Source organism: Anthonomus grandis, chromosome 2, assembly GCF_022605725.1.
Source record: "Anthonomus grandis grandis chromosome 2, icAntGran1.3, whole genome shotgun sequence".
NCBI classification, from domain to species: Eukaryota; Metazoa; Arthropoda; class Insecta; order Coleoptera; family Curculionidae; genus Anthonomus; species Anthonomus grandis.
Window position 1 is genome coordinate 41,427,056 of NC_065547.1, and position 12,099 is coordinate 41,439,154.

Sequence of the window (12,099 nt, forward strand, 5' to 3'; positions counted from 1 at the left end):
CGCCGTTTAACTTAGAATGAGGTAATATAGTTTTAAAGGTAGCTTCCATCATTTCCTGCTACAAAATCTGTTAAACGATCACGTGTTTTAGTTAGGTAAGGTATTGAACAAATTATATGCCTAAAAAAAACTTAAATCCTATTTTACCAAACACACAAATAGTTATTATTAATGAAACTAATCGCAAATATTTGTCAGCTATGGCAGATCCAATTTGTAATTCCACTACTTCGTCTATAATGTTGATTTATCGAAATTAATTTTCCATATCGGTCCGATCGATAAATAATAATATGTAAAGTAATATGATAATAAATTATAATGCGCCAGTGGTTAAAACACACTTCATAATTCTCGGATAGCGACAAATTTAATTTATTTTGTCAGTTTTAGATAATTCGAAATATTAGCGGAAATTTTAGTTAAAAAAATATATTAATGCTGTCCAGAATCTATTTATAGGGTAAATATATTTCCATAAATCTATGACAATTCTGGTACACACTCAGACTAAATTGTATATTTTATTTCATATTTTACAGCAATTATATCGAGAAATAAATGCTTTAAACTGATTGTATTTAGAGTCGAGCTTTTTCTGTTAAAATTAAGTTAATATCTCAATTGCTTAAGTAGTTCTACTTAGAAAATGATTCTTCTGCTAAAATTGCTAATAAAATGTATATAAAATAAATAATTTTAGGACCCACTAAAAATCTTGTTAAGAAGAACTCTACTTAGAGTTTTATTCTTCTGCTCGAGTTGCCAGTAAAATTTGTGAAAAACGTATAAAAAAACAACTAAGAAGAACTTAGAGTTGTATTTTTATGTCTAAGCTGCTTAAAAAATTAAAAAATCGAAATAATTATAAAAAAGTAAATATATAGGAAATTATAAGACATTTAATTTATTAAGTAGCTTTTTTCCCACGGGTTCATTCTTCTGCTAAAATTACCAGCAATATTTGTCAAAACGTGATTAAATTTATAAAAAATGATTTAAGGTACATTAGGAATCCTACTACTGATAGTTTTATTTTTCGGCTCAGTTACCAATTAAATTTAAAAAAAAACTAAAAAAGGCTTTAAACAATTTAACCAGTTCTAATAAATTAATTTTTCTGCTAAAATTGCCCATAATACCAATAGTAAAGTGCAGAGAAATAATTCGTTCAAACGGATTTAAAAGATATTTAAAATTAGGTTAAAAGCCTAATTTTTTATACTTTTTCAATTTTATTTTTGTGCTAAAATTCATTTCATAAAACTTTCAAGAAGAAATTCAATCGCGAAAAAAATTTGTGAACAAAAATTTATTAATAGTGTCCAGAATCTATTTAAAGGGTAAATGTATTTCCATATATCTATGATTATTATGGTACGCATTTAGATTTCATTTTATTTTTCTTCATTTTTTTTCTTTTTTTTTCAACATTTTACATCTAGAAATAACTGTTTAAAACCGATTATACATTTCTGCTAAAATTCAGTTAATAATTCAATTACTTAAGTAGCTCTACTTGGAAAATGATTCTTTTGCTAAAATTGCTAATAGAATTAATATAAAATAAATAATTTTAAAATTAAAAATTTTGTTAAGAATAACTCCCCTTAGAGTGTTATTCTTCTGTTCAATTTGCCAATTAAATTTGTAAAAAAAGCATTAAAAATTATTTTTCTTTTAAGTTCTATTTTTCTGCTTAAGCTGTTCATAATATTGGTGAAAAATGTGAAAATCTAAATAATTATTAAAAGAAATAAATATAAAGGAAATTATAAAACATTTAATTAATTAAGCAGCGTCTTCCCCATGGTTTATTCTTTTAATAAAACTGCTAATAAAATTTCTTGAGAAAATTATAAATCTTTTAAGGAGGTTAATCTTAGAGCCCTATGCTTTGAGCCTAAAATTGGCAATAAAAAATAAGAAAACGTGTAAAAATAAAAATGTAAGTTATCAACAAGGATTTAAGACACATTAAAAATAACATAATTATATTAAGTGCAAATCACTTTTATTTCTCTATTCCTATGCTTAAATTGCTTTTAAAATTGTGTACAAAAACATTAAAACAAACCTAAGAGATTAAATAATTTGAGCATTTCTACGCAGAGGTTTATACATCTGCTAAAATTGCCAATAATACCGGTGGCAAAATGCGAAAAAATAAGTCAATAAAAAGGATTTAAAAAACATTTTAAATTAGATTAGAAGCAACTTTACTTATATTTTTATACTTCCTTAATTTTATTTTTGTGCTAAAATTGACCCCATAAAACTTAAAATAAAATAAAAAATAAAAATATATTAATACTATCTAGAATCTATTTAAAGGGTTTAAATGTATTCCCATTTATCTATGATTTATCCGGTATACGTTTAGATTTCATTTTATTTTTCTTCTAACATTTACAGCAATTATCTCGAGAATTAATTGGTTAAAACCGACTACACTTTTCTGCTAAAATTGCTAATAGAATTTATATGAAATAAATAATTTTAAAACCCATTAAAAAATTTGTTAAGAATAATTTTACTTACGAGTTTCATTCCTCTGTTCAACTTGCCTATAAAACTTATAAAACGTAAAGTTCTATTTTTCTGCTTAAGCTGCTAATATTATTGGTGAAAAAAGAATAAATATATAGGAAAATATATAATAATAATAATAAATCATTAATTTGCCCAATTTACAATAAAATATTATATCTTAACTAAATACGAAGATAATAAATATCATGTGCTTTAAAATTAAAAAAAAACTTAACCATAATATTGGCAAAAAGGAGGCAAAAGGCAATTTAAAAAAGATTCGTGTTTAACCTCCCTCATTAAATAAGTTATAATTTCTTTTGTTGCATCCAAAATAAATTACTAGGTATCCCCCAACAAGTGCCAAACATCTAATAAGCTTTAACATACCTAATACATATATATTTAATAAACGCGACGATCGCCAGATATACCCATTCAACAGCAATAAATATTTTTTGTATTTATGTTTAAATACGCTTGTTGATACATTTTTAAAGTCCTCCGGAATCTGGTTGTAAATTAAATAAATATTATAATAAAAATTACCGCTGATAAAACATAGTAGTATGCAAAGGCGGAGAAATTAGACCTCTATGCCGGAGATTCAAAGAATGTACGCCAGTTCTATATCCTATTTTATTTAATAGATACGAGGGGCGATTTAAAGTTATTACTTGGTAAAAAACAGTTGCAGCATGCAAATTTCTACGATCCTCCATGGAAAGCCATTTGGTTTGTCGTAGCATGTAACTGACATGATCTCCACGACGAATGCCGTAAATTAGTCGCAAGCATGACTTTTGCACTCGCTGAATTCGACCTTTGTCGATAGAGTCTAAGCATGGACCATATACGACGTCGGCAAAATTAAAATGACTCAAAACCAGAGCGTCGCATAAGGTAATTTTTTGAGATGTTGAAAGCAGGTGTCTATGCGGAAACAGTTGTTTTAAATTAGTATAAGCAGACTGAATGCACTTACTTATATGCTGTTTATACCCCATATTGGTGTCAATGTGAAGTCTCAAATTGCGGGAACAAGTAGAATGCAAAAGCTTGTTTGAGGAAGCTTCCAAAACCATACTCTGATGCAATACTTCGCGATTTTTGCCGAAAATTAAAAAAGGTAGATTTAGACGAGTTTATTTGCAGATTCTGTTTTTCTGAAAAATCTATTAAGGCTTTTAGATCATCGTTTATTTTCTTGGCAGCTATTTCCTTACTTTCAGGAAAAAAATAAAAGTAGAGTTGCGTGTCATCAGCATATAAATGGGCACTGCAATATTTAAACAACTGGTGAGATTACTAGTATAAATACAAAATAAAACAGGTCCCAATATGGAACCTTGTGGAACTCCACATAACTGAAATGCAGTACATGAAATGCCCTTATTCTTTTTAACGTATTGATTTCGATCGGTTAAATAACCTTTAATAATATTAATTGCGTCAGAGTCAAACCCATTATAGCCTAAGATCGCGTAGAGTAATGTATGATTGATACCGATCAAACGCTTTGCTGTAGTCGATAAGTACTAAAGCAGTGGCCTTACCCTGATCAGTAGCTTCAATAATATCATCTGTGATCTTTAAAAGTGCCGTGGTACAGCTATGACCCGATCTTAACCCTGACTGAAATGCTGATAAAACATTATATTTATCTAGGTACTTCCTAATTTGGACATTTAATATCTTTTCCATGACTTTAGAAAGAACTGGCAAAATACTTAAAATCGGAAATATTTTGCTTTTTTAAAAGTGGAAATATTTTTGAGACTTTCCAGCCATCAGGAAAACATTTGTCTAATATACATGAGTTTACAATATTAGTTACAAAAGGTATAACTCGGTCCACACACAAGAACAACATCCCTACATTTATTTGATCCGCCCCGGTAGCAAGTGATTTAATTTCGAATGAATATTTTCTCACAATATCAGTGGACACGATATAAAAATTAAATTTTGATAATATTTGACGCCTTTGCTTATTTTGATACAAATGTAAAAGATCTCCATGCACTGAATTGTTCTGCATTGAAGCCTGTATAAAATGATTATTTATAGAATTGGGGACATTAAGATGATCGGGTAATTCGTTAACTTTGCTATTTGAAAATACATTAAGTTTCTTTACCCTTTGCCAAAAAATCTTTTAATCTTTAAAACCCATAGTTACTATCTGTGCAAGGTATTATTTTTTTCTTCACGTATTGCAATGCTAGCTTGATTTTTAATTTGTTTGTAATAGTCCCACTTTAAATCAGTTTTAGCTTTTTGATATTTTTTGTAGGCTTTGTTTTTCAAACTTATAATTTTTTTAATGGTATAACTTAACCATGGAGGTTGTTGTTTTTTGATTTTGTGCTGGGTGCAGAGATGAACAAATTTATCCAAAAATTATTTAAAGCAGCGAATTTTTCGTTAACTGTTTCCAAATAAATTATGTGTTCAAATGGGGTGACCTGTAAAAATTCGTTAAGCAATTCTCTATCAATGTTTTTGAGGTTTCGTGACATAAATTTAAGGTTTTTGTTTATTATGTTGCAATACGTCAAGAAATGGTCAGAAATTTCTCAATCGCTAATACGCGCCTCAAAGCTTGTTTCGTCATTTGGAATCTAAATTAAATCCAGAAGTGCAGAAGATGTCCCTGTAACTTTTGTAGGTTCCATTGTAAATTTAAAGACTCTACACAATCATAAAAAGTTGATACATAATGATGTTCCATATTTAGAAAGTTTAAATTTATATCACCGCCACATATGATTTCCAAAGGCTGAAAATCAGCCAACCTAATTTTCAAAATCTATAGAAAATTATTGATATTACCTTTGGGAGGTCTATAGAGGACACCAACCATATAATTTTTATGAAAAAATTTTAGTTGAATCCATAACTCTTCACAAGTTTCTTCACTAACAGAAACTCACTGATAATTTCCTTTAGTTCTGCCAGTCGTGGCACAAGCGACCGTGCATTTAAAAAACATGTACGCAAATCCACCATATTAAATATTTAACAACAAAAAAAAAATAAAAATTTCGAAAAGAAAAAAAAATGACAGCTACCAAACGGATATAGAAACAAAAAAAAAGTTACTCTTCTGCCACAAATAAACAAAAATATATATATGTATATAAGTAAGAAAATCTTATATATAGAACTGCACTGAACTTAAACTATAAAAAAAAGGTTTCGAAGGTAAATACAAACCCAAAGAAACGTATTTGTTTATGGACTCAGCTATTTAATATTATTAACATCAATTTCGGATTTTATGGCTCTTTTCTTATTATTTACATTGACAAAAATCTTCTGATAAATCTGCCAATAAAACACAATACATTTTTAAAAGAGATTCAAGCGAAACTAAATATGAAGTTAAGAGTAGCCTGATATGGAGTTTTATTTGTATGGTAAATTTAACAATAATATTTGTTAAAAAATTAATAATTGCTTAAGCAGGTTATTCTTAGAGCCTTAGTGTTATGATAAAATTAGCAAGAAAAATTGTGAAAGTGTGTAAAAATAAGTTATTAAAGAGAATTTAACAGAAAAAACAACATACATTAGGAGCAAATTTACTTTTATTTGCTGTTAAAATTGGGTATAAAAATAACGAATGTATAAAAACAAAATTAGGAGCCATTAAATTATTTGAGCATTTCTATATTTCTAGAGGCTTATACCTCTGCTAAAATTTAATCCATCTGGCAAGAACGCTTGTGAAGACGTGAAAGAATTTATAAAACATGATTTAAGGTATGTACATTTGATTGTTAGTTTTATTTTTCTGCTCAGTTAACAACTAAATGTATAAAGAAATTAAAAACGTATGAAATAATAAATGTAGGTAGAGGTTAAGTTTTCTGATGAAATTGCCTATAACACCATCGGCAAGGTGCAAACAAATAATTATTAACAAGGATTGTTTTAAGGATTACTATGATAAGGAAGACATTTACAAATATGTTAACCTGAAATTTTATAGACTTGCAAACAGTTTATTTTTCTGCTAAAATTTAGTCCATAAAACTTTAATCGCTTAGGCAGTTTTAATTAGATTTTTATTCTTTTTCTTAAATTGCTAATAATTTATAAAAAATTTACATTTTTATAATAAAAAAATATCTTAACCTATTTTGATGGTTAGGAGCTTTCGGTCTATAATCTGACATTTTAAATAGAAAAATTCATACTAGAATCAATATCTGCATTGATACAATATGGTTTAAAATCAAACATAAATAGATTAAAAAAGGGATAAAAATCCCACAATGCTATGCCTTTTAACTACAGTTTTTTAATTATTATAGACTGTATGTACAAAAAAAATAGCCAATTAATCGACGTACACACAGGAGACTGATTATTTGCATGCGCTCCGACCAGCAGATATTAATTTCAAATTAAAACAAGCCAAATTTAGCGGTTGGGTTTTTTTTTTGTAAACCGATATAGCGGTTTTTTTTTATTAAAGGTTCCATACATAATTAAACCGCGAAAAGCGGTTGGGACGCGCCCAGATTAAAAAACATATTTCAATATGCCGCGCGCACGTCTGATAGCAAATCGCCGCTTATTTATTTATTTATTTATAGTAGAGCCCAATATTAAATAAATATACGTACATATATGGAAATTAATTATAGGGAAAAATTGGATTTTTCGGTAGGTACATTATTCTGTTCTGTGGGCAGTTTTAATTCCGGAAATAATAGGTGGGGCGGTACTTTTATTACGAAACCGCCTACCTATTAGTTATGTGAATTTATTTACATTTTATCTATGCATATTGATGTTTTTTTAGCACGTTAGTTGAGAGCTGTTTGGCACCTTGATTGATTGTTGCTTAATTGTTTTAAATTTATAAAACGTACCTGTAAGATTAATTTTTTTGAGTGAAAACTTAAGAAGTAAAGTTTGGACAAAATTATTTCTGCATTACATTTTCACAATATTGAAAATAAGACTCAAAAAATCAAAAAAATGCTGGCACTATTAATATTAAAATAAAAATATTGTGAAAATGCAAAGAATGTGTACTAAAGCAAGTTTTTTGATTATTTGAATAAAACTTAAAACGAGTCAGAATTATTAATTTTTGGTGACAATGGAGAACAAAATTTCAATAATTAAAAAGAAGTCATTAAATTTAGGAGAATGGGTATTAAAATTACTAAAAACAAACAAGAAATTTTAGCCAAAACTAGAAAGTTTTTTGTGCATGATATATGTTTTAAAGTTCATTGAAAAAGATTTATAAGAAACTATTTTATTTTAAAATTTTAATTTTTTATCGTAAAAGAAAATCGAAAAATTCACGAAATTTAACATTATTTGTATAAAAATAACAGAATATGAAAATGTGAAACGAATACAAGAATTTTGTATTCTTTGTAGCCTAGCTTTAGACTGTACATCCAAGCAGGAACCATACATAATATTTGCTTACAAACGGAGGGAAAGAACCAATGACTCAGAAAGTTGCTTTTTAAGAATAATACGAGGGCGGGTCAATAAGTCCGTAACTTTTTGAATTTCCCGCCCTTTAATGGAAATGGCAATTCTGCTCCTGTCAACAGAGAACTGTCAGTTGACGCCTGTCAAAATTTGAACAAGCTGCGTCATTTAGTTTGTGTTTGACAGCTGTTGATAGCAGACTACCACTCGTTTTGAGAAGAAAATGGAAAAAAGTGAATTTCGTGTGCTCATTAAGCATTATTTTTTACGGAAAAACCATCACTCAAACCAAGGCTAAGCTTGATAAATATTATGGGGACTCTGCACCATCCATTTCCATGGTAAAGAAGTGGTTTACTGAATTTCGATGTGGCCGTACAAGCACGGAAGATGCCGAACGTTCTGGATGCCCAGTCGAGGTCTCTACATCCAAAACAATCGAAAAAATTCACGATATGGTTTTAGCCGATCGGAAATTGAAAGTGAGAGAGATTGTGGAAGCCATAGGCATCTCACATGGTTCAGTAGTTTCAATTTTGAATGATCATTTGGGTATGAGAAAGCTTTCCGCAAGATGGGTGCCGCGTTTGCTCACAATCGACCACAAACGCAACCGTGTGACAATTTCCCAGGAGTGTTTGGCGTTATTCAACCGCAATATGGACAAATTTTTGCGTCGTTTGGTCACCGTGGACGAAACGTTGATCCACCACAACACGCCGGAGACCAAACAGCAGTCAAAACAGTGGATTTCTCGGGGTGAATCGGTGCCCAAAAAGGCAAAGGTGGGTTTGTCAGCCAATAAAGTCATGGCGATCGTTTTTTGGGATGCACGCGGGATAATCCACATTGACTATCTTCAAAAGGGGAAAACAATTAATGGAGAATATTATACCAACTTATTGGATAGATTCAATGAGGAAGTGAAAGAAAAAAGACCACATTTGTCAAAAAAAAAAGTTCTTTTCCACCAGGACAATGCAAGGGTCCACACATGTGCAGTTTCCATGGCAAAAAACCATGAATTAGGGTATGAATTACGTCCTCATCCGCCCTATTCTCCAGATTTAGCCCCTGGTGACTATTTCCTATTCCCAAACTTAAAGAAATGGCTCGGCGGAAAGAGATTTAACTCCAACGACGAAATCATCTCTCAAACAAACGCCTATTTTGATGACCTCGACAAATCATATTTTTCCGAAGGGATAAAAAAAATTGGAGAAACGTTAGACTAAGTGTATAGAACTCAAAGGAGACTATGTTGAAAAATAAAATAACTTTTTATATAAAAACCTGTCTTTTATCCAAAAAGTCACGGACTTATTGACCCGCCCTCGTATTTAATATGTCTTTATATTAAATGACTATGATGCTATCGTTCGTTATTTTTTGAACGACGCATTTTCTGGACGATGGATTAACGAGAGGTAGCGTAGAATGGCCTGCTAGATCTCCCGATCTTAATCCTTTGGATTTTTTATGGAGTCATCTAAAAACCGTAGCAAAAAGTCTTTGCTACAAAGCCTGACTGCCTTGAAGATCTTTATTAAAATAGGATTGTTAATGAATGTTAGTGCCTGAAATGTTCCCTAATCTGCACAGACGTTTTGAACAAAAATTGTATATTTGCATGGAGGTAAACGCAGACCTTTTTCAACATTTAATACAATAGGTGTTGGAGACTTTCTATTTTTTTCATTTAAAATAAGTAAATAATTTAATTTAAGGTTTATTTTTTTGTCCACATTTATTCATGTTTCTTGACAACGAATTGATAAAATATAAAAATAAATATAGAGATATATAGAGAATAAAAGTACTTTTATTTCAATGTACAACTCGGCCCCTAGTCCTATTTTTAAGAAAATTACATAAAAATTATGAGGGGTCAAATGATGGTGTCAGAGAAATGTAATTTTCATCAATAAATGTCCCCCTCAATATTTAATTTGAAGTGTTAGTCCGTGTTTCGCTAAACCATTAATTTTTCAAGATTTTCAGGGTGAACTGGTTTGGATTTCAAGAAACTGTTTCATGATCGATTTGTATAATAATTTTTTATTAATTACTCTATAAGGTGAGTATTTTTAGCTAAGATCATTAGAAACCCAGATTGGGTTTCCTTTAGAAAAACCATAGTGAAAGATTATCACGCGATAATTTAATAGTTAGTCCCTGGTTTATACCGAGTTTAAACACCTGGTCTTTCATAAAGGAATTTCAATGTTCACCATATATTTAAAAAAAATTGTTTTCATTATCGATCTTAAAAACATTAAATAAGCTCCACTGGAACAACATAAGCATTAAAACCGCTTTGCCAGCAGACGTCTAAATGAAATTTATTCTGCAGGATAAATCTCTGCTTTTCAACAATCCGTACCGAAGAAAGATGTTGGCTTCGAAGTGAGACAAATAGCGCCATTTATTCATATCGGCCGGGGCCCCGCTTCGGTAACGACCGCCAAAAGGCACCTTGTTACCACCCAATTAAAATTTACAAAAATCCACGCCGGCCACGGCGAGGGGCAAGAAAAATATGAAAATTTCACGGTGCGATAAAAAACGATAAATTTATCGTCTAGGAAGTTAACCGGTTATCTCATGGGAGGAAAACGAAACGAATTAGTTTAAGGAAATAAGGTTCAGTTTCTCACTGGACTTACCTATTAATTTATATCTATCGGCGTCCCAAGGAGGTGGTTCCTTTGTCGCTGCGTCGAATTCGTAGTACAGCAGGCTGAACGTTTCTTTACATGACAGTGCGTTTCCTATTGAAATATTACAGATGTTAAAAAAAAATTAAAAATGTGTACAGTGATAAGTTTTTTATGAATGAGTTTCCTAATAGAAACAATTATCAGGAATTAAAAAAAAAGATTATACGCGAAGATTTTTCATACATATTATTGTGTAATATTAAATTATTACACAAATGCGTAAAAAATAAATGTATTATAAAGAAAGTTTTGTGTAACAGTAAGTAAAGGTATTTACCTAGAGTATTCAAATATTATATTGTATTAACACAGTCTAAATGAAGATACGGGTTTCTGAGAGTTCTAAAGGTAGCACAAAAATTTGTGTTTCAAAAAGTACCTTTTTTATCTGCTTTTTTAACTGTTTTTGTTAGGTCCAAATGTGTTTAAAATCGCGTAGCTAGTTTTGGGATTGTGAAAATATATTTTTGTTAATTTCATATGTGTCCAAAACTTAGAACATTGAAAGACTATAATTGGTAAAGAACAACTTTGTTTGAGTTGAATATATACTTAAGGGCCAGGAGGTCTCTAGTGTCAAGCTTACACATATTTTTCAAAAGAGAAAATTTTCAGTTATATATTAACACAAATATAGTTAATTTGGAATGGCAACACCGCAAGCACGCAAGCAAATGCTCAGTGATGCGAGAAATGTCATCTTGTCATACGTCTTTTTGTTTACGTTCACCATTTTAAAGTTCTGTGCTTTTTCTTTAATATTTAGTTGAAAAAGAACAAAGATCTAATTTGAGTGTTTTTATGAACTGTTACGATTTACGATGTTTTTGTGAACTGAACTGTTACACCGAAAGTTCTGCCATTTATGCAAGATCATAGGAAAAAAGCGATTCAAGCCGATATTTCCACAACTAAATACCGATAATGTCATAACATCATATTAAGGAAAAACCGTCATCATAAACGTAGAACAGAGGATTATAAAATGAGTGTCGATTACAAGAATCTTCATATTCTTAGATTGAAATATTTTTTTGAAAATGCGTATCTATCATAGGCTAAAAAGAATAAAAAACTCGGGCTTTATTCTTGGTCTTATTAACACGACTGAATTTATGTCTTTTGTTGTCTCTTGTACCTTTACTATAATAAAGTACGTTAAAAAACACATATAATAATTTAGTTTATAACCAGTAATATTGTTTATATTTAAGCATAATATATTATGAATAAATATTTATCGGGTAAATCTTTTTTTACGACGTCACTGGTAAAGATTCTTTTTGTCGGTAGCATCAACAATTCGATCCAGTGGCGTTGCGATGTTGTTGCCCTTTTCTCTAATATACGTTCTTTACATTAATTTAGCTTTGAATAT

The 12,099-nt window shown here is 30.0% G+C and overlaps 1 protein-coding gene across 11 annotated transcripts in view; it reads right to left on the minus strand.

Moving 5' to 3' along the window:
- LOC126750645 (ephrin type-B receptor 1-B) overlaps window positions 1-12,099 on the minus strand; it is a 515,677-nt gene that overhangs the window by 42,682 nt on the left and 460,896 nt on the right. For all 11 annotated transcript variants that reach the window (XM_050460308.1, XM_050460307.1, XM_050460306.1 and 8 more), the window contains one exon: window positions 10,668-10,772. In XM_050460308.1, coding sequence (XP_050316265.1) covers window positions 10,668-10,772 — 105 coding nt within the window. The remainder of the gene's footprint in view (window positions 1-10,667; window positions 10,773-12,099) is intronic.